The sequence below is a fragment of the Apteryx mantelli genome, chromosome 4 (genome assembly GCF_036417845.1).
Source record: "Apteryx mantelli isolate bAptMan1 chromosome 4, bAptMan1.hap1, whole genome shotgun sequence".
Lineage (NCBI taxonomy): Eukaryota > Metazoa > Chordata > Aves > Apterygiformes > Apterygidae > Apteryx > Apteryx mantelli.
Genome location: NC_089981.1, coordinates 20,539,063 through 20,561,158, shown reverse-complemented (window position 1 = coordinate 20,561,158; position 22,096 = coordinate 20,539,063). Strand labels below are relative to the sequence as shown.

General features: G+C 52.8%; 1 protein-coding gene across 1 annotated transcript; it reads left to right on the top strand.

Annotated features, from left to right (window-relative positions):
* Positions 1 to 924: 924 nt before the first annotated feature.
* On the top strand, positions 925 to 21,528 carry ANO9 (anoctamin 9). The gene is made up of 24 exons (XM_067295330.1): positions 925 to 929; positions 4,745 to 4,829; positions 5,069 to 5,185; positions 5,822 to 5,958; positions 6,295 to 6,344; positions 6,877 to 6,935; positions 7,147 to 7,229; positions 9,429 to 9,563; positions 9,686 to 9,782; positions 10,198 to 10,258; positions 11,614 to 11,696; positions 12,551 to 12,655; positions 13,341 to 13,505; positions 13,597 to 13,633; positions 14,231 to 14,342; positions 14,732 to 14,789; positions 14,975 to 15,072; positions 15,710 to 15,876; positions 16,394 to 16,546; positions 16,895 to 17,042; positions 17,813 to 17,920; positions 18,189 to 18,282; positions 18,526 to 18,638; positions 20,218 to 21,528. The coding sequence occupies exons 1-24, from the start codon at positions 925 to 927 to the stop codon at positions 20,243 to 20,245; spliced, it is 2,298 nt and encodes a 765-aa protein (XP_067151431.1). The 3' UTR covers positions 20,246 to 21,528.
* Positions 21,529 to 22,096: the final 568 nt, after the last annotated feature.

Here is a 22,096-nt window from a genome sequence, read left to right as displayed (position 1 = left end):
CCTCCCAAGGCGGGAGAGTGTCCCACACGGAAGTCACCACTCAATTCACATGAGACCTCAGGCAGAGGAGCAGGGGAAGCAAACCACGCTCTGCCTCTGCGGCAAACCCCCAGTAGCCTCTCAGCTTGTCCCGCTTCCCCCAGGAGCCTCTCAGCTTGTCCCGCTTGCAGCCACGGCTGCGTCATCTGCCTGACGGACAGCTCCTAAGAGATCTGCCAGGAGGAGCAAAAGGAGAGAGGGAGAAAGGGAAAGACTTTCCACTTCACCATGCAGGTAGGAAACAAACTTTTTACCAGTTTACAGGACATTGTTTTTTGGCACCTCTGAACCACCTGTAGCTTAGAAACATGGTGTGCTGTGCTCTACCGCACAGGTGCAGGGAGCCCCTTAGGTACTCCGGTGTTCAAAATGTAGCAAAAAAACCCCTCAGTTCCTCCTCCCAGCAAGCAATCTCATTCTTACTACGAACGTGCCACAAGGAAAGCAGTGTGCTGTGCTTGCTTGTAGGACCTGCATCCTGGGAACGAGGCAGAGCCAAGCTCCCCACACCATCCCAGAAGGTCATCCATGGCCCCAGATGTTGATGCCAGAGTTTAGAATTGCCAGAGCGTAAATCAGAGAAGGATTTTTTTCCCCCCTCTCTAGTTTCAAGGGGGAAGACTGAGGCCAGATCTTGAGCTCATTTAAATTCAGGAAAAGGCACTGCCTTAACAGCAGAGTTGACATCCTTGGATGTTTCAAGAGTCCATGAAATAAAACAAGGGAAGAGGGGGAGTTATGAAGCTTTGTTTCTGTAGCTTGGAAGAAAAGAAAAACATTCAATTTTTTTTATTCAAAAAGCCTTGCAAACTCCCTAAGATTGGGACAGATGGTAATTGTATAGGTGTCTTCTCAGTTAAAGATGATCACATTTCTTAGGAAACTATGACGTAAGGTGGAAGCGCTTTAGGGGAGGGGAGGAGGGTACAGGAAGCATTTGTAGGAAACATCCCCGAGATAGTGATTTGATCTTCTCAGTGTGGGTGACAGGAACCACCCAAACCTTCACCAATCTGTGGTTAGAAAGGAAAACAAGGATACCTAATCCTAGCCAGGTCCTTAGCCTAAAAAATAACAGATGACTACACTACGGGCAGGAGCCCAAAAGTAGGTATTACGGTCTTTCAAAGAGGCAAGACCCACAGCTAGAGAGAAGCAAGGTGCTCTTTAGGGCACGTAAACCCTTCCTACATTAAAATTAGAGCTTCTCATTGTGCAGGTTACTTCTGTTACACCTTCACACGACATGGCTCCAACCCTGCTCCAAATGTGGGTCAGGAAAGAGCTAAACTGGCACCTTCCTCCTCGATAGCAAGGATTAGAGTTCACATTTTTTACAACCCCTTCAGGGCCAAGGCTGCTTTGCCTGCACAAAGCACCTATCCAGCTGCCTCATGCTGCCCGAGGGCTGGGGGATAGTGGCCCTAGTCGCCCAGGCCGGAAAGCAGGTGTAGGACTACTAGTGACCAGATGTCCCTGTCCCTTTAGCACAAGCTACCTCCGGCCCAAAGAGCAGGCTGGGCTGCTGCACAACAGTCCCAGGGGCCAGGGCTTAAAGCCGCCTTTGCCTCTTGCTTAGCCCAGCTCGTGTGCATTATAGTAGCCACCATAATGCCTTAAGCCTGCTGAACTGACACTTTAGTCATCATATGTTTGAAGATTCCCCCTCTGGAGCTCAAGATATTTTTTATCCGTTATTGCTCCAGAGAAGGGGTACTGGGAATTGCAACAAACCGCAAATATTTCGCAAGTTCATCCTTGCTTCCCGGTTTTCAGCCTGCTCCCTCATATGCAGATTCACTCTGCCTGCAGAGGGGGTACCACGCAGTAAATTGTGTTGCTATGGGAACATAGCGAAAAGCCTGCCGAGCTGCTAAAGATCCAGGTATCATGACATCCTTATTGCCTAGAGCACTGTGCGCTGGCGACCTAAATAAGTCCCCGAGGCAGGGGTAGAGACGGGCACAGGGGCCAGTACCACTGTCAGCGGTCTGGAGCAGCTTCCCCGTACAGCTGCACGTCAGAGCTGGTGGGGGTATGAACAGGGAGAGCTGTCGAATTGCACATAATTATGGATGAACCAGGAAAAAAAAAGAAAAAAAGGCATATCCCAATGCTGTGCTGCATGGTGACACTGAGACATATTACATATATATATTACAATAGTACTAGAGAAACCAAAATAAGAAGGGGAAGGTGAGTGCAACTATTGAGGAGATAGCATGGAGAGAGAAGGGAGACAAGGAAGGGGTTTGTGCCTGTTGTGGCAGGGGTCTCCTCACTCTCATCCAAACCTTGGAAGAAAAAGAAGGCACAGTAGCGGCTTTTCTCCTTAAAAGCAGCTTGCAGAGTAGCTTTTAAGAGCAAAGCAGCTACTGTACTTGGGGGGTGTGCTAACACCCAGCACCATGTGGTACTGCGGCATTAGCCCAGTACCTAAAGATAGCTCTTCCTTACTCCCCAGCACAGGTAGATCACAAATGTTAGACACTGCGCAACACCGTGGGGCAGGGGAACAGCCCTGCCGCTGGGGGTCAGGCCCTGTTACTCCAGATGCCTCCAGCCCCCTCAGCCTGGCTACATAGACCAAGCCCCAGGGCTGGATGCGGCCCATTTATAAGCCTACCTTTATAATCCTACCAGCATCTCTCCCAGGAAAGAGCTGAGCTCGTCAGGATACCTTGCCTCCCAAGCAGGGTACCCGGCCTACAGATGTGGGGCTGGGGGTGACCTGGAAACTGAAGTTGCGGTGCTAGCACATCTGTTCACCTCTTCCCGCTCTCAGCTGTGGTTAACAGCAGCAGGACAGTGGTGCAGAGGTGTTGGCATCTGAGAACACCTCAAAAACCTAGTGGCTGCACCTTTTCCCCCCTTACCCTCACCAAAAAGAAGGTACCACTCCCTTCTCCACCTCACAGTGGTCGCTGGCAGAGCTGAAACGCCGGGAGCCCCAGTAGGCAATCTTTGCAGGATGAGGCTGGTGTGCACACAGGCTGAGAGAAACCAGCTAGGCAGGAATGAGATAACGCGACCTGCAGAGAGGTGGTGCCAGCCTGGATCTGTGCCAGCATCAGCAGATGGGGCAGAGCCACAGAGCGAGGGCTCCTACTCCCTCCCCATATGCCTGGACATGGGCTCTCGGCTGAGGGCAAGGAGAGTTGCTGCTCCAGCTAAGTGCTTACCCACCTGGAAGAGCGGGAGCAACATGGGGAAAACCAAGGCAAGAGGGGGAGCTGACAGCAAAAACCCAATTCTCCCACCTCAAAAGCGGCTCAGGGCTGTGATGGAGCAGAGAGCACCAGAAACGCCCTCTGTGGCTTGAACTAGGTCTGGCAGCAGGCAGCGCTGGTCCCTACTCTAACAGCACCTCTGGAGTGGAAGTCCTGCTTCTCAAGCCTCGCAGCCTCACTCAGCAAGACTTGCCAAATAAAAAGCATCAGCAAGCAGCAAGATGGCCCACTCTCCTTTGTCCATAGAAGAAACGCCTTTCTGGAACGGTTTTAACCTTTGGCTGCCTTCTCAGTTTGGCTTTCCATTGATCAGTTTTCACACAGCCCTTTCGCTTTGGGTGAACTCTGGACCCTGGCTCCATGTGAGAGAGGTTTTGGCAAAGCGTTTCAATCCTTTCCTCATCCTGGTCTACTCTGCTCCCACAGCCTAATTCTTAAGTGAGAACTTGGGATCCAGATCTTACAGCACAGCTTGGTTGCACCATCATGGCTCAGTTCTGGAGACAACAGCTGGATAAACTTGTTTGTCTGGCTGGTCTTTCGGGACACAGACTTGGGTGTCAATACTGCCTGATGATATTCCCATCCCCTGGCAGCTCCCTCCTGCTTCTGTGCTGTGTCATCATGCCCCTGGGAACAGCAGCATAACTGTTTGTGGGGCCACACCACGAACATTCATTCCAAAAATCCTTTGCAATGTTCATTAATTCATCTCCTCCCAAACATGGCCCCACCACCGTGACAGATGTGAATCACTCTTCCCTCTGCCTTTTGGAGGCAAAGGAGTTGCAGGGTCTGGCAGTGAGGCACTAGCAATAATAGGACTAGCAGAACTGAGCACAGGCTCCTAGGATCTGGACATCACTGGAAGGTCTTTCTGTCCTGCAGAGTAACCTGCTGTCCCACCTGCCTTTATTTTGGGACCATTGATTCCCTCTTCTTCAGATAAACCAGAAGGAAACCAGACTGGCACTGGGATGTACCCTGCTCTTCCCCAGCAGTTTTATTTGATCTCGTTGCTTGGCTGACAGGCAAAAACCACTCTTTGCTGTGTCTATCCAGCCTAGCCACACACCTCCATCTGCCCCTAGGTCAGCCAGGCTAGGGGATGCCCAAGTACATCCTGCCCATGCTCTCTTTCGGGATGCCTTTCTTCTGCTACTGCCAAATCCCCCGAGCTGCAAAGCTCAGACAGTCTCACAGAGCCTCTGCAGACCACTACAGTGCTGGGTCAGCAGACAGCAGTGCAAAATGTTTGTCTGTACTATTAGAGACAGGTTTCTGTGCCCCATTAAAAAACAAACAAACAAAACATTTCTCACCTGCTTTTAGCAGCCAGAGCAGAGCACTTTGGTCCCGTTGCTCCAGCAGTGGGGTAAGGCTCTGATCCAGGTGGTCGCAATGCCTTCTAGATGTTTGCAGGGACAGGTTTGCTCCAAGTCCAGACATGGGATCTCCCAGGAATCATGCTGAAGCCTCCCCTGGTTTTCTCTTCCACAGGATGAAATTCTGTTGACTCACTTGGGAGAGTTTCCTGATGATTTGGACCCATCTGCCCCGGTAAGCTTTGCTCCCTCTGCACTCACAGAGGGTTCAGCACAGCTCCAAAAGGGGGAAAGGGAGGATGTCACAGCCAGGGGCTGACTCAGTTTCCCCTTCCCCACTCTCCTGCTCACTTTCAGTCCCTGGGGACCCTCTAACATGGGTGGGACAGAAGTCAACCCACCCCCTCCCCCCCAAATCTGCAAGGCTGGAGGAAATCTACCCTCTGTTAATTCCCTGGGGTTTTCTGTGGGCAGGATGAACAGGAGTGGGATTTCGTCCTCGTGAGTGACATCCATCAAACGGGCAGTGGGAAGGAGATCAAGAGGAAGAAGTTCCTGGATGAGCTGAGCAAGAAGGGGTTCACCATCAAGGTGAGGGGCCATAGGAGGGAAAGGCAGCGGATACTGGGATATCTTGTAGTACTTGAGATCTGAGCATGGTTCAGGCTCCTGCATCCCAGGAGCTGGGAGAGGCCTGAACCAACCAGCCAGTCTCCCTCCCCACCAGTGCTGCAAAACACACCAGGCACTTGAGTGGGGGAGACACCAGCCCCAGAACTCGCACAGCCCTTTTGCCACTTTGTGCCTTGTGATGCCCTCTTGATTCTGGCCCATCGTGGGGTTGTTTCAAAACAAATCCCCATCCCCAGTAACAACATGCAGCCAGGACACCTGAGCCTGTTTTGGCCTGACAGGCAGCATCCAGGCAGCTCAGTCTTTGGGTACGCTAAGGTCACAACAATCCTTCCCCTACCACTGCCGAGAAAAGGAAGGTTTGGAAATCAGGCCACAGGCTTTCCCCAGCATCAGGGACCAGGCCACAGTGGAAGATGAGAGGCAACAAGCAGCTGAAGGACCTTCACGTCTCTACTTTCCTGGGAAAATGGAGCTCTGCAGCCTTTTGTTCTCGCTTTCATCCAGACCCCTGCCCTCCCAGTGCGAGTCCCTTTGACGAGGCCTTTGGCTCAGACAGCATTGCTCTAACAGTCCTTCTCTTCCATCCCCTAGAAAATTGAGGAAAGGAAGCTGTTTTATGGGGTCCGTGCCCCAAAATGGATCTTCCGGAAATACAAATGGCTCCTGGGGAACACAGACGGCAGGTCGCAAAGCCCCAATGCCCATAATGATGTACCAGTGACCACCAGGTGGGTACTGAGCTGAGCTACTGGCTACCTGCGCCTTGCAGTCCTGTTCCTCAGCGCTAGCACTGATTTTTCCAGTTCAGCTCAGGGTTTTGCCAGGCTTCCCATTTCCAGGCATCCCAGGAATTCCCATTCCACAGAAAGTCACCTACCACTGCAAGTTGGTGCTAAGTTGCCAGCTCCTCACTGTCCACAGCCAAGTCACCCTTTCTTTCCCCCTTCTGCCTTTGGATTTTGGTGTACCTCTTCTCCCTTCCTTCCTGCTGCCCTGCTTTTCAGGGCCAGAAAGCCAGTCTGCATCCCCAGAACAGCCTTTAACCCCAGTTTCTCCTTGCTCAGGATACGGATTGTGAACTTCATCCTGCAGAACACAGCGACTTCTGACCTCGGTAAGGGAATGTGGATAGTGGGCCAGTACATCCCCCTTATCCCTGGTGCAATGCACAGCTTGAATTGGCATCTGGGGTTCAGCCCTGAGAGGTGGATTTGCTGCTGTGTCTGGAGGCTGGGAGATTTGGACTCAGTAGTCAAGAACAGCCTGCTATTCCCCATCTCCAAATCCCTGATCCCAGCTGCCCACCACCACTGTCCTGTGCCCCCAGAACAACTTGCCCCTCACTGGCACCCCAGGACTCAGGCATCAGCAGGATAGGCGCAGGGTGCTGGCTCTCTAGCTGTCCCTAAGGGCCTGCCTATCTGGCTTGCTCCCAGAGCCAGGCCCAACGCAGCCTGCGGCGGCCCAGCAGAGTAACACAACCAGAAGGATTATCACTGATCCCTTTTGAATAGCTCAGCCTTTCCCAGGCATTTTTCCCCAAAGGCTTCAGAAAAGGTTTGGGACCATTCTGCCTGGCAGGGAGCATGCAGGGGAGAGACCAAAGCTTCATCTCACTAACCTTCCCTGTTCTGCTCTGCTATCAGAGAAGCTGCATGACCTGATGAAAAAGAACGTCTTTGAGGCAGCATTTCCACTGCACAAGGTGAGGGCGAGCATGCAGGTGCCTGAGAGAAAAAGCCACGAGAGGCAGAGGAACAAGGCTGGGTTGGGGAGACCTTTGGTTAACTGAGGCTGAGTGAGCATGTGCGTGGATGAAGGGCATGACCAGTCTCCTGATGGCAGCCTGGGGATCTGGGCTGGGGATTAAGATTGCCCTGTTGTTCCTGTGTCTGACCGACTTCTCTGCTCTCCAGGAAGAAGAGAAAAACTTATTCCTAAAGCAGAAATGGGCTCAATGGAGATATATATTTTGTAAACAGCCAATTGAGAAGATCAGGTAATGCAGGCAGAGAGGCACAGCTGACCCATCTAGCCAAGAGGTCCCAGTAAGCCACCACCTGAAACCCAGAGAGGTTTATATCCCTTCCCAGACTCCTGGGCATTCTTTTAAATCATTAGCTTGAACCTGGCTCATCTCACACATATTGGACTTCTTCTGAAGCCTGTTAAATTCTTAGCCTAAGGGGTATCCTGTGGCACCAAGCTCCATCTGCTAATTTTGCAGTATGAAACAACCCCCACATCTGCACTCTTTTTAATTGGCCTGTTTCATTTTAAACCACCCACTCCCTCTATTCCTGTGTTTGAGAGCATCAGTGCAGCATATCTGGCCTGAGGCCGAACTTGGGACATTAAAGGCAACAAGGGGATGTCCTACCTATATTAGAACTCAGACTAGCACAGCTCTTATTTCTAAAGGGAAGAGGGGGGGGGAAAAGTGTGATACAGAAAGGCCAAAAAAAATAGCATTTCTGCAGATTTTGTCTTCACAAAGCAGATCAGTTGTGACCACTGTAACTTGTGACAAGGCAGAAATGCAAACCAGAATATAGGCAGGACAGGTCAAATATTTAGAGTAACTGAGAAAATTTCAAACTAGCAGTGCTGAAAACAATCACCCCGTGTAAAGCTTGGGCAGAAGTCTCTGAACTTCTAGCAATCATCATGGCACAAGACCCCTCACCCCTCACCCCCCCCAAACAAAACAAAACAAACAAAAAATCAACAGTGGCACACCAGAGGCGATGCATCACCAGGGGACACCAGCACACTGAGCACTGATTAATTCTCCAAGGCCAGTGAGAGGAGGGGAAGAAAAATATGCTATTTCGTAGCATTTTCAATGGGGTCTGTTAGGGAGATGGAATACTAGAATGGAGATGTTGTATTCCCCTTCCTTAAATGTTTCTTATAGTTTAAGATGACTAGCAGGGGCTGTAGGGAGTCTTGATGCCTCCTCAGTGGGCAGGGTCAGATAAATCATTGTTTCTATGGAGCATGCATCATGACCCATTGTATCAAGGAGGGATTAAGTGGTCAAGTATGAAATTTCTTACACGGGTCAGGGAGTCAATCACCACTTTTGACCACCAGTCAAAAGTGATTTCCTCTGGAATATAGGAGGGGAGGCAGGTACGTCAGTCAGTAACTAGAGTCACATCTTATCTATACCTCCAAACCTCTTCCACACCCCAGAAAAACTGAGATGCTGCTATTGTAGAGAATAAAGTGTGAAAGAATTGCAGGAGACAGATGAAACCAGAAAGGAAGTCAGTCTGGTGAGAGCTTTGAGACACACTATACCCCACAGCCCCCAATCTTCCTTCTAGCCCTGCGTTTTTAAAATTGTTCTGTAGACACTGACTGCAGCTTGGTCTCTCAACCATTCTCACCCCCTCTTGCCCAGGATATGATTAATCTGATTGCTTCTCCCCTTGAGTTACTCCCTCTGGGCTCCCTTCATTGGAAGGGCAAAAGCAGCACTTCTGGGAGCGCGCCTGCATCATGTGGAGGTGGACATTGCATGAGAGCAGCTCTCTCTGCAACAGCCCAGGGCAACAAGTTCAGAGGAAGGCCTACCCTTTAAGTACTGCATATTAACCAAGGCAAAAAACAAACAAAAACCACTCATCCCTTTAGTTTGCTTCAACCACTAGGTTGGTTGAGAGCAAGAGTAGCCTTCTCATGGGCCTCTCCAAATCCCCATGCGACAGCATGCCCCATACCAGGCACAACAGACCAAGCCAACTCTACAGCCACGACAGCCTCACATTGTTTTCGACTCTGCGTTCACCTCTCAGCTGGAGCTGTGCTCTGAGCAGGCCTTTGCTGTGCTGCCCTGCAGTGATGTCCACAATGCTCTTTGCTGCATCCTCACGCAGTCACTTAGAGCCCACATGCAAGGAGACCCATCTATTTCCCCTTAGGCATTACCTTGCATGTGCTGCTGCTGCTGCTGCAATCCCCTGGGACCTGCTGCCCACTCATGTTCTTTCCAGCTCCTCTCTACTCATTTGGGCTGAGTCTCCAAATCCTGACCAAATCCCCAGACATACAGAGATCCCCTCCCCTCCTGGACCTGATGTCCTTTAAGGGGTGGAAGAATGACCCTTGAGAATGTTTTCTAGTGACATCTAGCAGCATGGACTCCTCCACCAGCTCTGAAGTACATCTCACCTCCAGCTTTTCCTTCCAGGGGTTATTTTGGTGAGAAGGTGGCCCTGTACTTTGCCTGGCTGGGTTGGTACACCAACCTGCTGGGAATCGCTGCACTGGTCGGAGTGCTGGCCTTTGTGATTGGGATTACAGTTTTCGGCTCCAACCAGGTGAGGTAAGGCAGTTGGAGATGCGAAGTATGCATCCCACTCACAATCCTTCATTATGCATGCAGCTTTGAGTGGAAGTCAAGCCACTGTTATTCTCCTTCGCTTTCTGTTTTCCCCTCATCCCTAGCAAGGAGATATGTGAAGCCAGTACAACCATCATGTGCCCGCTCTGTGATCAGAAGTGCCCATTCTGGCAGCTCTCCGACACCTGCACCTATGCCAAGGTAGGTAGCTCCCTTCTTGAGACAGGCTCAGGACAAAGGACAGGGAAATGCTTCCAGCTTGTGCTGTGCTCACACCACTAGAAACAAAAGCCACCTGTGAAAGCTGGCTACACTATGCAGAAAATCTCCACTAACCTCTGTAATAAGGAGGAGGTATAGCCATATGAGGCCTCCATCACCACCAGGACAATGGAAAGTTTACCACGGTCTAACAAGTCTCCAGTGCCCACCACCTTCTTGCATTTTGCCCCTCCTACAACCTCTTTACCTGTCTCTATGGGACTGGGTTGGCAAAAAGACCTGTTTGTCCATGGACTGTATGAGCACAGAGCTTTCTCCCCAGATCTCAGGATGCCACAGCCCCAACACCCAGCTGCCCCCAAGTCACCTTCTTCCTTGATCTCCTCTTCTCCAGGTCACTCACATGATTGACAACGAGGGGACAGTTTTTCTTGCCATGATCATGGCAATCTGGGGTAGGTATCAACATCTCAGTAGCAAGTAAACAGAGCTTGGAAAAGGGAAGAGCCCACTATGGCACAGGGGAAGAGCAGGTGGACAAGAGCAGGGCACCAACATGGCTCACCTGGGACTGACCACTTCCCACAGCCCAGCAGAGCTGCGCAGCTCACTACATGAGAAGGAAGGGTGCAGCAGAGCAGACAAGGAGCAATAGCAGGAGAAAGAGGGGAGTCCTTTGGGCAAGAGGTTCAAAGCTAGCCCTGAGTATCCCCCCCAGAGCTCAGTCATGGCACTTTACCAGGCCTCTACTACCCCAGCACCTTCAGCCAGGGGTGACAGACTCGCTATCTTCTAGCAGACTGCAACCTCCAACACACACTTCAAAGCCCAGAGGGCCATTCTCTACTCAGGGGCTTTTTAAGCCTTTTCTAGCAACTGCCTATAAGTGATTCCAGCTGAGGGAAGGAGGGATCACCAGATCCCTTATTAACCCTTTCCCAATTGCTGAATGATCTCTTAGCTCCTGTGGAATAAGCACAACAGACCACTGATCTGATATGACCCCATCACCATATTAGCTACATATCTCGCTTGGCTTTATTGCAGTCCTTTCAGTTGCAAACACTACTGTGACTATAACTAATGAGCATTTGGGCTGGGCATTTCACCTGCGAGGCTGCGGTCCAAGCAGGTCATGGGCATGGTCTTGGGTGTTGCTATGGGCCTGTTTACATGGGGATAAACTCAGGAAGGTTAATCCAGAATAACAGAAGGTGTGGCTGCAAATGGATCCACAGAGACATAGCCATACTGGGGTGCAGTGCTAAAGTATTCCACTGTAAAGGCATATTTTTCACTAATCCAGAATAATCTGGCTGGCTGGTTCCATGTAGTCACACCCACCACAGCAGAACAGGCCTGGTGCTTACTCCAGTTTATGCCAAGCCTCTACAGTCGCTAGGGGTGGCTTGAGTCCCAGTATAAACTCACCCATGTATCTCCATCCCTCTCCCCACACCAGGCTGAGCGCTGGTTGCTGCCCATCTTGGGTATTTTCCTGGTCACTGAGATGCAGAGGTGGCTGCCCCAGAGTGCTGGTGAGCGTGTGCTATCCCAGCCTGCACTATCGAGAAAACCAGCCCTTGCGTCTGTATGTCCAGCCAGCCCCACTTGGGATCCACACCCTGAGTTGCTGCAGCAGTTAAGAGCTGTCAGCAGCCTCTCCTTCACGGGCCAAGGGTGGTCCAGGTTCATTTGCCCTCAGGTTGGACGGTAACGTGGCTGTCTGACCCACTTTGTGGGATGGAGGGGCAACTTGTTTTCTGGAGCTAACTCTGAGCATTATAGCACTCCCTTCTTCCATCTGCAGCCACTGTGTTCCTGGAGCTGTGGAAGAGACAGAGGGCCACCGTGGTCAACACCTGGGACCTGTACAGGTGGGATGACGATGAGGTGAGGATGTCATCTTTCCTGCTTAGTGCTTTTCTCTTTCAGGGCAGGACCTACAGAAGAGACACAGCACAGGCACCCCCTGCCCATCTCTCTGGATGTGGACATCTAATGGATGCCCATAAACAAGGGGCAAAGTCAGCCCCTGGCTCCCTTGACAGTCTTGGGAGAGACAGACCAGACCCCTCCAGAGAGTGGAGCAGATGCTAGTCACCTCTTGCCATTGCTAGTCACCTCTCCACCTGCACAAGGGCTTGAACTTAATCAGGACCAGCCATGCCATTGTGGGTTAGCTTGGCTTGCCTTGCCTTGCCCTGCCTTGGGAGCTCATCCCTGCAAGCTACTTCCCAAAGGGGGTAGCAGCCCCTGCATGGAAAAATGTCAGTTACATTTTTCATTAATTCAGACCTGAGAGGTATCTGCTGGATGGCCAGTTGACAAAATGATGAGGGGTTAATGGCTTTCGCAGAGGAGAGAGGCAGCAATCAGTCCATGGGGAGATGGGCACTGCTTCCCAGATGGTGTCCCAGACTCAGTTGGCTTTTCAGAAGAGAAGGGCATGGGGCAGGGAGCCTTTCTTGATGTAACACTCAGGGTAGCCCCGTAAGTGGCTGTCTCTCCTGCCAGGAAGTTCAGGTGCTTGGGTCTCTTTGCAGTGCACCTGTACGTGCAACCATACACCAGTTGTCATTGCCAGAGTCTGTTCCTGCTGGGACACCTCTGCCAGCCAAACACTTATCAAGGACCCTGTCCTCCTCTGGCCCTGCTCGTGCTGTATCTCCATTGGCACAACCACCCTTTGGCTTGCCACTACTTAGGCATGGCTCTGATGGATTGTATCTTCCCCATTTTTTTAGGAGGAACTGGCTATGGAGCTGATCAATAATCCCCTGCACGAACCCCAGCGGTACCAGCACTCTTACTTCCGCAGCACCATCATACTTCTCTTGGTTCTGGTCATGGTACATGCCTTACTCAGATGTCCTGCCAGTTGGGTGCATCACCCCAGACCATGCCCTGAGAGTTGGTTTGTGTGGCTGTGCTTGTGGGATGACCATAGGAAGTTCTGGTCGAAGGACACGTAAGGCTACCTTCTTTCCTGCTTGCTCTGCTGCAGGAAAAGGGCCTCGGAGCAGGGCGCCCTATTGCTGGGGCAAAGGTAGAAACCGGGTTGTTAGAGCAGATCTATGCCCATCACAAGGATCTGGGTGCCTCATGCCCTGCTGAACTGATGGTAGAGGCCAACAGCCCTTTACGGATCTGGGCCAAAGACTCTGCTCTTGCAGTGGAGGGCAGTGAGGATCAAGGCCAGAGCAGCACGCCAGGGCCTGCACCATGATGTACAGAGGGTAGGAAGAGGCAAAATGTCCCCTAGACACTTGTTTCTCCCTGTGGGACAATGGAAAGAGTCTAGACAAGTAGTTCAGATGGAAACGTCCACACTATGAGCCTCTAATGGGGATGATGCTCTCCCAAAGAGCACTGGCTTGTATTTGAGGCCGTGACCAAATGAACTCTGGTGAACAGTGCCGTGGTGATTGAAGGGCTGGTGGTCCTCAGTCCTCCTCACTGCCCTGCCGCAGCACAAGGGGGCACTTGCCCACCATGCACAGCCTTTTGCCACCTTACTCCCCTCATTCTCCACAGATTGCCGTGCTGATCGGCATCGCCCATGCGCTGGTCATTTACCGGGTGATGGCAAAGGCTCTCTTCACCCAGAGCACCTTTGAGTTCATCCGGGAGCAGGCCGACACAGTGGCAGTGATGACAGGGGCCGTGCTACACTACATCACCATTGTCATCATGACCAAGGTATGGAGCACGATGCAGGGGGAACAGCAGGCCTTCTCCTTGCTCTCCTGCCATCAACCCTCCCCTCTCATTTTACACCTCTCTCCTGCAGGTCAACAGGCGTGTGGCCCTCTATCTCTGTGACCTGGGTAAGGGAAACCTGGGGCTGCCTCCTTCCTGCATCCACACTCCATGGCACTGAGCTGTCCAGCGGTACCTGGGGGCTGCAGCACCTGGTCCCCAAATGCAGCCAGATTTCTGGCCCCTTCCCTTCCTCCGCCCCTGCAAAACATCTACCAGGCAGCTCCTGCCACGCAGGTCCCTGTTGGGAGGCCAGCAGCTGTCCAGCACGTATACCTTGCAAGCTCATTTGAGGTTCACGTGCTGCCACCTGGCTCCCCAGCCACTTTATGCTTCAGAGGGGCAGCCAGCCTACGGGGCTGAGCCCTAGTGCAAGTACAAAGCTATTGCAGCTGCTGGAGAGCTGACTAAATGGTCTCTCTCCCAGCTGAGGGTCTCCTCCTGCCCCAGCTCTTGGCTCTAAGGTGGCTCTTTGCTGAGCTGGGCTCACTCCCCTCAAAGGGCTCCTGGCAGGATGAGCTCAGGTGAAGGGCCAGGGAGGGCTCTGCAGGAGGCAGAGACACCTTTCCAACCTCCAGAGAGCTGCCATGGGGGCCCCAGGGGGGGAGCAGGCCAAGGTCTCACTGCTGTGTGATGAAGCCCCTGGGCTCTGCTCCTATCCCCAGAGAAACCACGGACCTTCTCCCAGCGTGAGAACAACTTCACCGTGAAGATCTTCACCTTCCAGTTCTTCACAAACTTCTCTTCACTCATCTACATTGCCTTCTTCCTGGGGCGGTGAGTGACGTCTGGCAGAGGGGAGACCAGAGTCAGGGCACGCATCTCTGGCTCTCTCCAGGGAAAGGAAGCACCAGCCTTGGAGGCTCTCCATGCCAGGACAGCCCAGCCCCTCTACCCTTGCAGCTAGGGCACAATGTCCAGGACAGCTGGCAGAAGTGGGGGGGGGGGGGGCATGACCACTCCGGAGCCCCTTTCTGACCAGCCTGAACTGGTGGGACACCAGCAGGGCCACAGCTTTTACCTAAGGGCACAGCAGGTGGGGGAAGCTCCTTGTCTCTGCTGGTAGTCAGAGGATGGTGCCCACCATTCTGCAGCTGGACGTTCACCCAAAGAGGGGGTCAACAGTGGGGTTCAGCAGATATCACTGTTGTTGCTTCTCTGCTCAGGATCAATGGCCACCCAGGAAATTACGTGCGCATCGCTGGCAAGTGGAGACTGGAGGAGGTGAGGGACTTGCCACAGTGCTCTCTGACTCCACATCACAGGCCCCTACCCTGCCTTTCCCCACTGCCCAGCAAGGCTCTGCCAAGCTTCAGCTCCCTCCTATAGAGCCTGCCTTTGCCAAACAGCCCCTCAGGCCAGGCTGTTCACTTGCAGTGTGCCACTCCTCTCCCCTTGTCCCTTTGCAGTGCCACCCCAGCGGCTGCATCACCGACCTCTTCATCCAGATGGCCATCATCATGACACTCAAGCAGACCATCAGCAACTTCGTGGAGTACCTGGTCCCGTAAGCGTTCCTCCAGCCCATGGAGTGCTCTCTGGGTGCTCCTGTGCATGCAGCATGGCTTCTCTGCTCTTACAGGGAGTAATCCCAGCCCTTGGACCCAGTGTTTGCTTTTCTCCCCTGTCTCAGGTCTCAAGGGCTGTCACTGCTAGCAGTTCAGCCCTTCTGTCCTCTGCAGGCAGCAGAACAAACTGTTCCAAGAAGAACCAGTATTAGGCACTGCACCAGAGAGTAGGCATGATACCATGTCCCCAGGGAGCCTGCTAGCACCACCGCCGCACGCAGCACCATTGCTACTCGTGCTGCTGTAGTACAGCTCAAACCAACTCATACAGCTGACCGGCCTGAGTACAACAGTGGTATCAGAGTGGAGACCCATTCAAAGGCCAGGCATCTGCTGGACAGGGATGCCCCAGGTGTCAGGCAGCTCTCAGGACCTGCCTATGACATTGCACCAGGCTGGATGGGCCTTCCCATGACGTTATGACCCACCAGCTGCTCCCTAGCTGTGGCCCTGTGTGGCTCACATTGGAGAGTAATCATGTGTCTCTCAGATCTGGGGGGAAAGGAGGGAGGGAGACTGGCAGCATGGCTTAACCAGCACCCTGGCCCTCCACCCACATGCTCCTTCCTTTTGCAGCTGGCTAACCTACAAGCTACGCAAGAGGCAGAAGCTCCCCAAGAAAAGAAACAGGGTGTTGGGGGAGGAAGAGGAGGCCGAGGACCCCTGCAAAAAGCTGTGGCTGAGCAACTATGAGCTCAATGAAGTCAACGTCTTCAGCTTGTTTGACGAGTTCTTGGAGATGGGTATGTGGGGCAAGTGAGGAGGGACACTGGATGCTGCCCAGAGGGCACCAGCTGCAGGTACAGGAGTGCCTTCTTTGGCTGGGGGATCCTGATAACAGGGAGCCTGATACTGGGGGCAGGTGTGAGGGGAGCCTTTGCTCATGCCAAGGGGAGCCAGCAAGGCCTAGAGCTCCACGTGAGCCTTGTGGGATGGAGAGGACTAGGAGTGGTGCAGGTAACAGTCCCTACCCATTAGTCCCACCAGCCATGGGAGAGGGAGAGGAAGCTGTCATGGCTGCCAGTATGGGAACATCCTCCCATGTTGAACGGAGGGTGTGAAAAAACTGGCCTGGCACCACCCCAGTCCCATGTATAGGGAAGAGAGAGCTTTGGGACGGAGATCCATGCCCAGCCCCACTCCAAGAGCTCTGGCACACCAAAGAGTCACAAAACACAAATTCAGACAGCAGTCAGGCCACTGCAGGATGTCCCTCTGCTCTGGCTCCATGCCAGCACCTGGCATTTTCTCCTTCCACAGTGATCCAGTACAGCTTCACCACCATTTTTGTTGCTGCCTTTCCACTCGCCCCACTGCTGGCATTCATCAACAACCTCTTCGAGATCCGCCTGGACGCCATCAAGATGATACAGTTGTACCGGCGCATAGTGCCCAGAAAGGCCAAAGATATCGGTGAGATGGGGCCCAAGGAGCACTCTCCCCCACCAGTGCAGCTGCTTGCCACAGAATATGCTGGCATTAAGTCCCTTCCCCAGCGTGGGGCTCTTGAGCCTTCCTTTGCCAGGGCCTGGTAGTACTTGACCATGGAGGTAGCAGAGCACAGGAAGAACCATGGACTGGAGAAGGAGAAGCTATTTCAGCCCCTGCAGAGGCTGAGGGGCAGCTGGAAGCTCTCCTTCCTTGAGTCAGTCCTCTTTGGCCATGACAAACCTGTCCCTGAGTTGGGGCTTGGTTTGTAGCCTTAGAGCAGTGGCACGGGGATGGTGGCAGGGGGCCTCCCTGACTGCTCTTCTCTCACAGGAATCTGGCTGCAGGTCCTGGAGGCCATCGGCATCTTGGCTGTCATTGGCAATGGACTGGTGATCGCCATCACATCCGACTTCATTCCCATGCAGGTCTACAAGTACACATACGGCCCCTGCAGCATGGAAAACAGCACTAACATCGAGTGAGTGCCACCAATCAGCTGCTCGCTCCCACCCGGAGCCCTGCCCGCAGCATCTTGGCCTGCCTCAGCGCCACTGGTGCAGGAGTCCAAGGCTGCTGAGCAGTCTCCCATGGCAGGGTGGGGGGAAAGGAGAGCAGAGAAGAGTTTTCCAGGTGTCACCATCTTCAGCACCCCAGCCAGCCTTCTGTTCACCTCATCGCTGTGGCACTCGGAGGCCAGTGTGGGACTGTGGGAGAGCAGGCTGCGGTGGGTGATTGGTACCCCTGAATGGAAAGAGCAGACTCACTGTGCAACTTTGGAGAGCTACAGGAAGGACTTTCAGCTGCTGTTGCTTGGGTGCCTGCCCACGCTCTCTCCTGCCCTCACCCTCTTCCCCAATAGCTTCTGACTGGCCAATTTCAATCAAACTGGATAAAAGTCTCAGGGGTTTTAGGTCCTCCCAGGTTATGTGAAAATGAGAGGCTAGGTAGGGGAGAGAGAGACCCAGATGGGTGCTGGCTTCCCCCAAAAAGGGAAGCTACAGTCTGCGCTCATCCATACTAACAGCGACCTGAGAACGCACACACGAGGGCGATCTTAAAAACAAAAGCTGCAGGAAGACAGGCTTTGTAGCAATCAGGCTGGGGCCTTTCTCTCCACTCCTAAGAAAGATCAAAGAGCGATAGCTTTCAGTTAGGGCATCCCACACACTCCCAGTGTAGCAAAGAACCAGGAGCCCTCACCTCACCACTGGGCTGATGTGCACGGATATGCTGTTTCTCCCCTCACAGCTGCTTAACAGGCTACGTCAACTACAGCCTCTCCATCTTCCGCACCCAGGACTATGAGCCACACATGAAGCTGCCAGACTTGATTAGGCATGAGATCAGCGAGTGCAGGTAAGAGCAGCTCTGAGCTGTTGCTCTGTAGCATCCCCCACCCCAGCCCCTCACTGTGGCATCCAGCCCGCAAACGGTGAGCAGCCAGGCTGCAGAGCAGGGCTTGGAGGAAGGAGGGGACTGTGGAGGAAGCCACCTCTGTTAAGAGGGAGCTCAGCACCGGGGCTTCTCTCCAACCCCCGTGGAGCCTGGCTGCAGGGAGCTCAGGCAGGGTGTGATACCTGGTGTGAGGGGAGGCTGGGCTGGCACTGACGAGGCTGTGCTGCAGGTACCGAGATTACAGGAACACTGATGACTACAGCTACACAGTCCAGTTTTGGCATGTGTTTGCAGCCCGGCTTGCCTTCCTCATCCTCTTTGAGGTGAGTGCTACAGGAGCTGCTTGTGGACAGAGGAAAGGAGGGAGGAGGAAGAAGAGGAGGCTGGGACAAACGAGGGGACAGCAGCACTGGGAAATGGGCTGGGTCCATGCCACTTACATGGGCCACGTTAACAGGCCTGGGGAGTTCCTGCCTTTGGCTAAGAGCGGCTGGGCCAGCAATCCCTGCTCGCATCTCCTGGCAACAGCTCTCACTGCCCACGGTGGCTCTGTTTCCTTTTTGCAGCACGTGGCTCTGTGCGTCAAGCTAGTTGCAGCCTGGTATGTCCCCGATGTCCCCCAATCAGTTAAGAATGATATTCTGGATGAAAAACACAAAAACCTTCAGAAAGAACTGAGGTAGGTGATACCTGAGAAGGTCCCAGGGGCTGCTGTCCTCAGAGGCGGCACTGTCTCCAGCAGGAGACCTGACTGGCTGGAAAAATCAGTTCACTCCAAAGCCCCATGATCAGACAAACACCACTGCTGCCCCGGGGGTCCCTCCATGGGGAGGCAGAAGTGCAGGGCTGTGAGTTCATGCCCTCTCAAAAGCCGCTCCATCAACCTCCATTCAAGTTCAGCAGGCCCCACTGAGGCTGAGCCCCACAGGAGGTTGCTGTGGGGAGCTGGTCACGGCCTCTCTTTGCAGCCATACAGAAACAAAAGCGGTTCTTTCATCGATGAGGTATGCAGTGCTTGGAGTTGGGGCAGTGAAGCACCAAAGAGCAGCCCACCTCATCCTGTCCCCAAATTCACGCTCTCTAAGTGGGGTGGAGGAGGCCCAAGTGTGCTTCTTTGCTTTGAACATCCCAGGACTCCCCATCTTTGCGTGCCGGTGTTGGTGTTTCTACCTGAGCAGCGATCACCACAGTTTTCCTTATGTCCTTCACCCATTCCTTCCTCCCCCTTCCTCCTCCTAGACTGTTGCTCTCTTTTGAAAGCCACCTTAGGAAGAGATAAGACACCCTAGCCTGGATCAAGACAGCTTGGTAACTTCTCCTCTAGCTTTCAGCCCAGCCTTTGCTACCTTCATCCACTGAAGCTGGAGAGCAGAAGCCTCACCTTGCAGCCACCAATGAAGGAGGCCAGTGCTCCCACGGGCAGCACATCAGGGCAGCCCAGGAAGCAGGAGCCCCCACTCCTCAGACAGCAGCCACCCCCATTGACATGCACGCATGCTGCTCTTTCAGATCTCCTTGGCTGCAGGCTACGTGCTGCCTGTGAGCCATACAAAAGGGCCCAGATTAGAAGGACAAGTTGCACAGGTCTCTAGCATTCCTTGAGTCCTAGAGTGTAAAACACTCATTTAGGATGAGCTGCATTACCTTTAAATGAGGATCCATCTCTCTCCACCACCAACAGCCTCACTGGCTAGCTCAGGTGCCTGGCTTTTAGTCATCTCAAGGCCACTGAAATGAGTCCCACCTGAGGTGATTCGATATTAGAGCTCACCAGAGGAAGGGTCTGTTTGGCTTTGTCTTTTCTTTTGGGAAAAGAAAAGCTCCAAGTGAAAAAAAGGAACAATTTTGTCCAGATTTTCCATTTACAGCTTTTCAATCCCTGGCAAAAAAAAATGACGTATTACAACTGGAAACAGAACCAGTGTAGTTCAGAGCTGTAGGCTGGGCCTTCCTGGTGCTGCTGTCCTTTACAGGCTGGGCACCACTTTGCAGGAGGGCTCACCCTGCCCCTCTCCACAGCCGACCTGGTCCCAGCTGCCACCTCTGAAATCCAGGCTCATAAAACACCATGCTGCCATAGTTCACTGCTGCTTCTGACTTCCTGTTAACACAGGGATTTTCCACAAATAGGAGATCACTGTTTTGTCATTTATTTTTGGCAAAAGGCCCTGTTTCCACTCAGAATACTTTTCCAATTCCCCACTGCTCTCCGATTCGGATAGTTCGCTTCCATGATGCTCTTTTCCTTTCTCCCCCAGCATAATGGAGTACTCTACTGATGTGTAACGTGACTCACTGAGGAGAATGAGAAGCACAGACCTGAGACCCCCTCCCCAGCCTAACAGTGCCACGGGCGTAGGAGATACCACCGCGGCACTGCCCACAGAGACACAGTTCCCTGGCTGTGACTGAGTTTGGACTTGAACCGGGAAGCAACGACATGATGGTGGCTTCGCAGGAGCAGAGCGCTCTGAAACTTGCACAACCATGAGGAGACGTGGCAGACATAGGGGTGGTGCCTTTCCAGGATGCCAAATAGCTGGGGAAAACCTTTCGCACTATTAACAAACCACGGTGCACTGCCAGCCGTGGAGGAGATGAGGACCTACAGGTGGCCCAGGGAAGGGGTAGCCCCACTGGCATAGCCTGCGGGTCCCTGTTATACCAGTGATTTGAGCTCGGCAGCTCCTCAGAAAGACCTGCTGTGGAGCCGGCCTTGGCCACCTTCCTTGGTGCCGTGCAAAGAGCCCAGTGTGTTCAGCAGTATCCCAGGCAAACACAACGCCAATCTGCAGAAGACGATCTGGCTTTTCCATCAGTCACTGCCTCGATGTGCAATTCAGTGTCAGAGACCTAGCAGGAAAAGCCAGCTAGCTCGTTCCAGGCTCACTTTCCAGCTCTTTTTTTGCACTTTTGCCCCTCTTCCTCTGCCTTCAGTGGCTTCACTGCTCCCTCACCACTGCAGAAACTTCAGTCCTTTCTCTTTCACGACAGCCAGCCCAACCCAACCCTCGTGACGACTACCGTACGGCTGCAGCTCCAACCCACTGCTTTCAGGGACTCTGGAAAAATGCAACTGTTAGCAGGATTGCCTTTTGCACTGGGGCTCTGCCAAGCCAGTGCATCTGCTGTAAGAATGCCCAGCAGTTGCAGCTGACCCAACTACAAGGAGCAAAACGGTAAATAAACAATATACCCCTGCAAACACAAGCAGCCAGATCTTCAGCTGCCACCAGTCACTATTCCCACTGAAATTACTTGTGCCTCTCGCTTTGTCATCTACATCACTCAAAGAAATTCCCTCCCTCAATTATTTTCTTAATATAGATAAGCAAAAAAGGCTGAACCTCAAGCATTTGTGCTTAGAATGGAGCCAGGCAGGCCTCAGGGAAGGGGAGCTGTCTACTGGTAGCTTTGAAAGAAGTTGGTACTTTGACCATGCATAGTGGAAAACAACCTCTTAAATGTGCTTAGACGCTGGAGTAACAGAAATACACCGAGACACACTGAAAATCCTAAGTGGTAGGGCTAGAAATGATTATGACTCCAGCTGTTGCTTCAAAACATGATCTGCATGCCTAAACCCAAGCCCTGCCAGCCTGACACTTCTCTACCTTTTCCCTTAAAAGCCCTCCAGTGCTGGCTAGGGCCATATGCAAGGGGTTTTTTTTCCTTATTTTGCCTATAGCAGAAAGCAGGGGTTAAATGCCATGGCTGCACTGATGTCACAGTCGACACTAACCATTCTAATATTGGTGTATTTTGACATCTTAGTGCTGCTCTCTGCTGGGTCTGCCTTTAGTGACTGGTTGACTGAGACTCGAAGCGGAGTTATCTGTGCTAAAGGAACACAGGCTTTGTTCATCCAGGCCTGTAAACGCCTGCGTAGCCTTAAAAACGTGACTGTTCGGTCAACTTTGAGTGCAGAAATAGCTCTTTGATGCCCAGTGAGATTACCCACGTACATTACGCTAGGCCTGTGCGTAGCAGTCCTGCTGGGCTGGGTTGGCAAATGCACAAGGAAACTGCTTTCCTCTTTGCTTTATCGCAACCACTCTCGTGTTTGCCAGGACCGAGGCAGAGCTTGTTTGGCTTTCTAGGACCCCGTCATCGTTGTTCGATACCCGCTGCAATAAC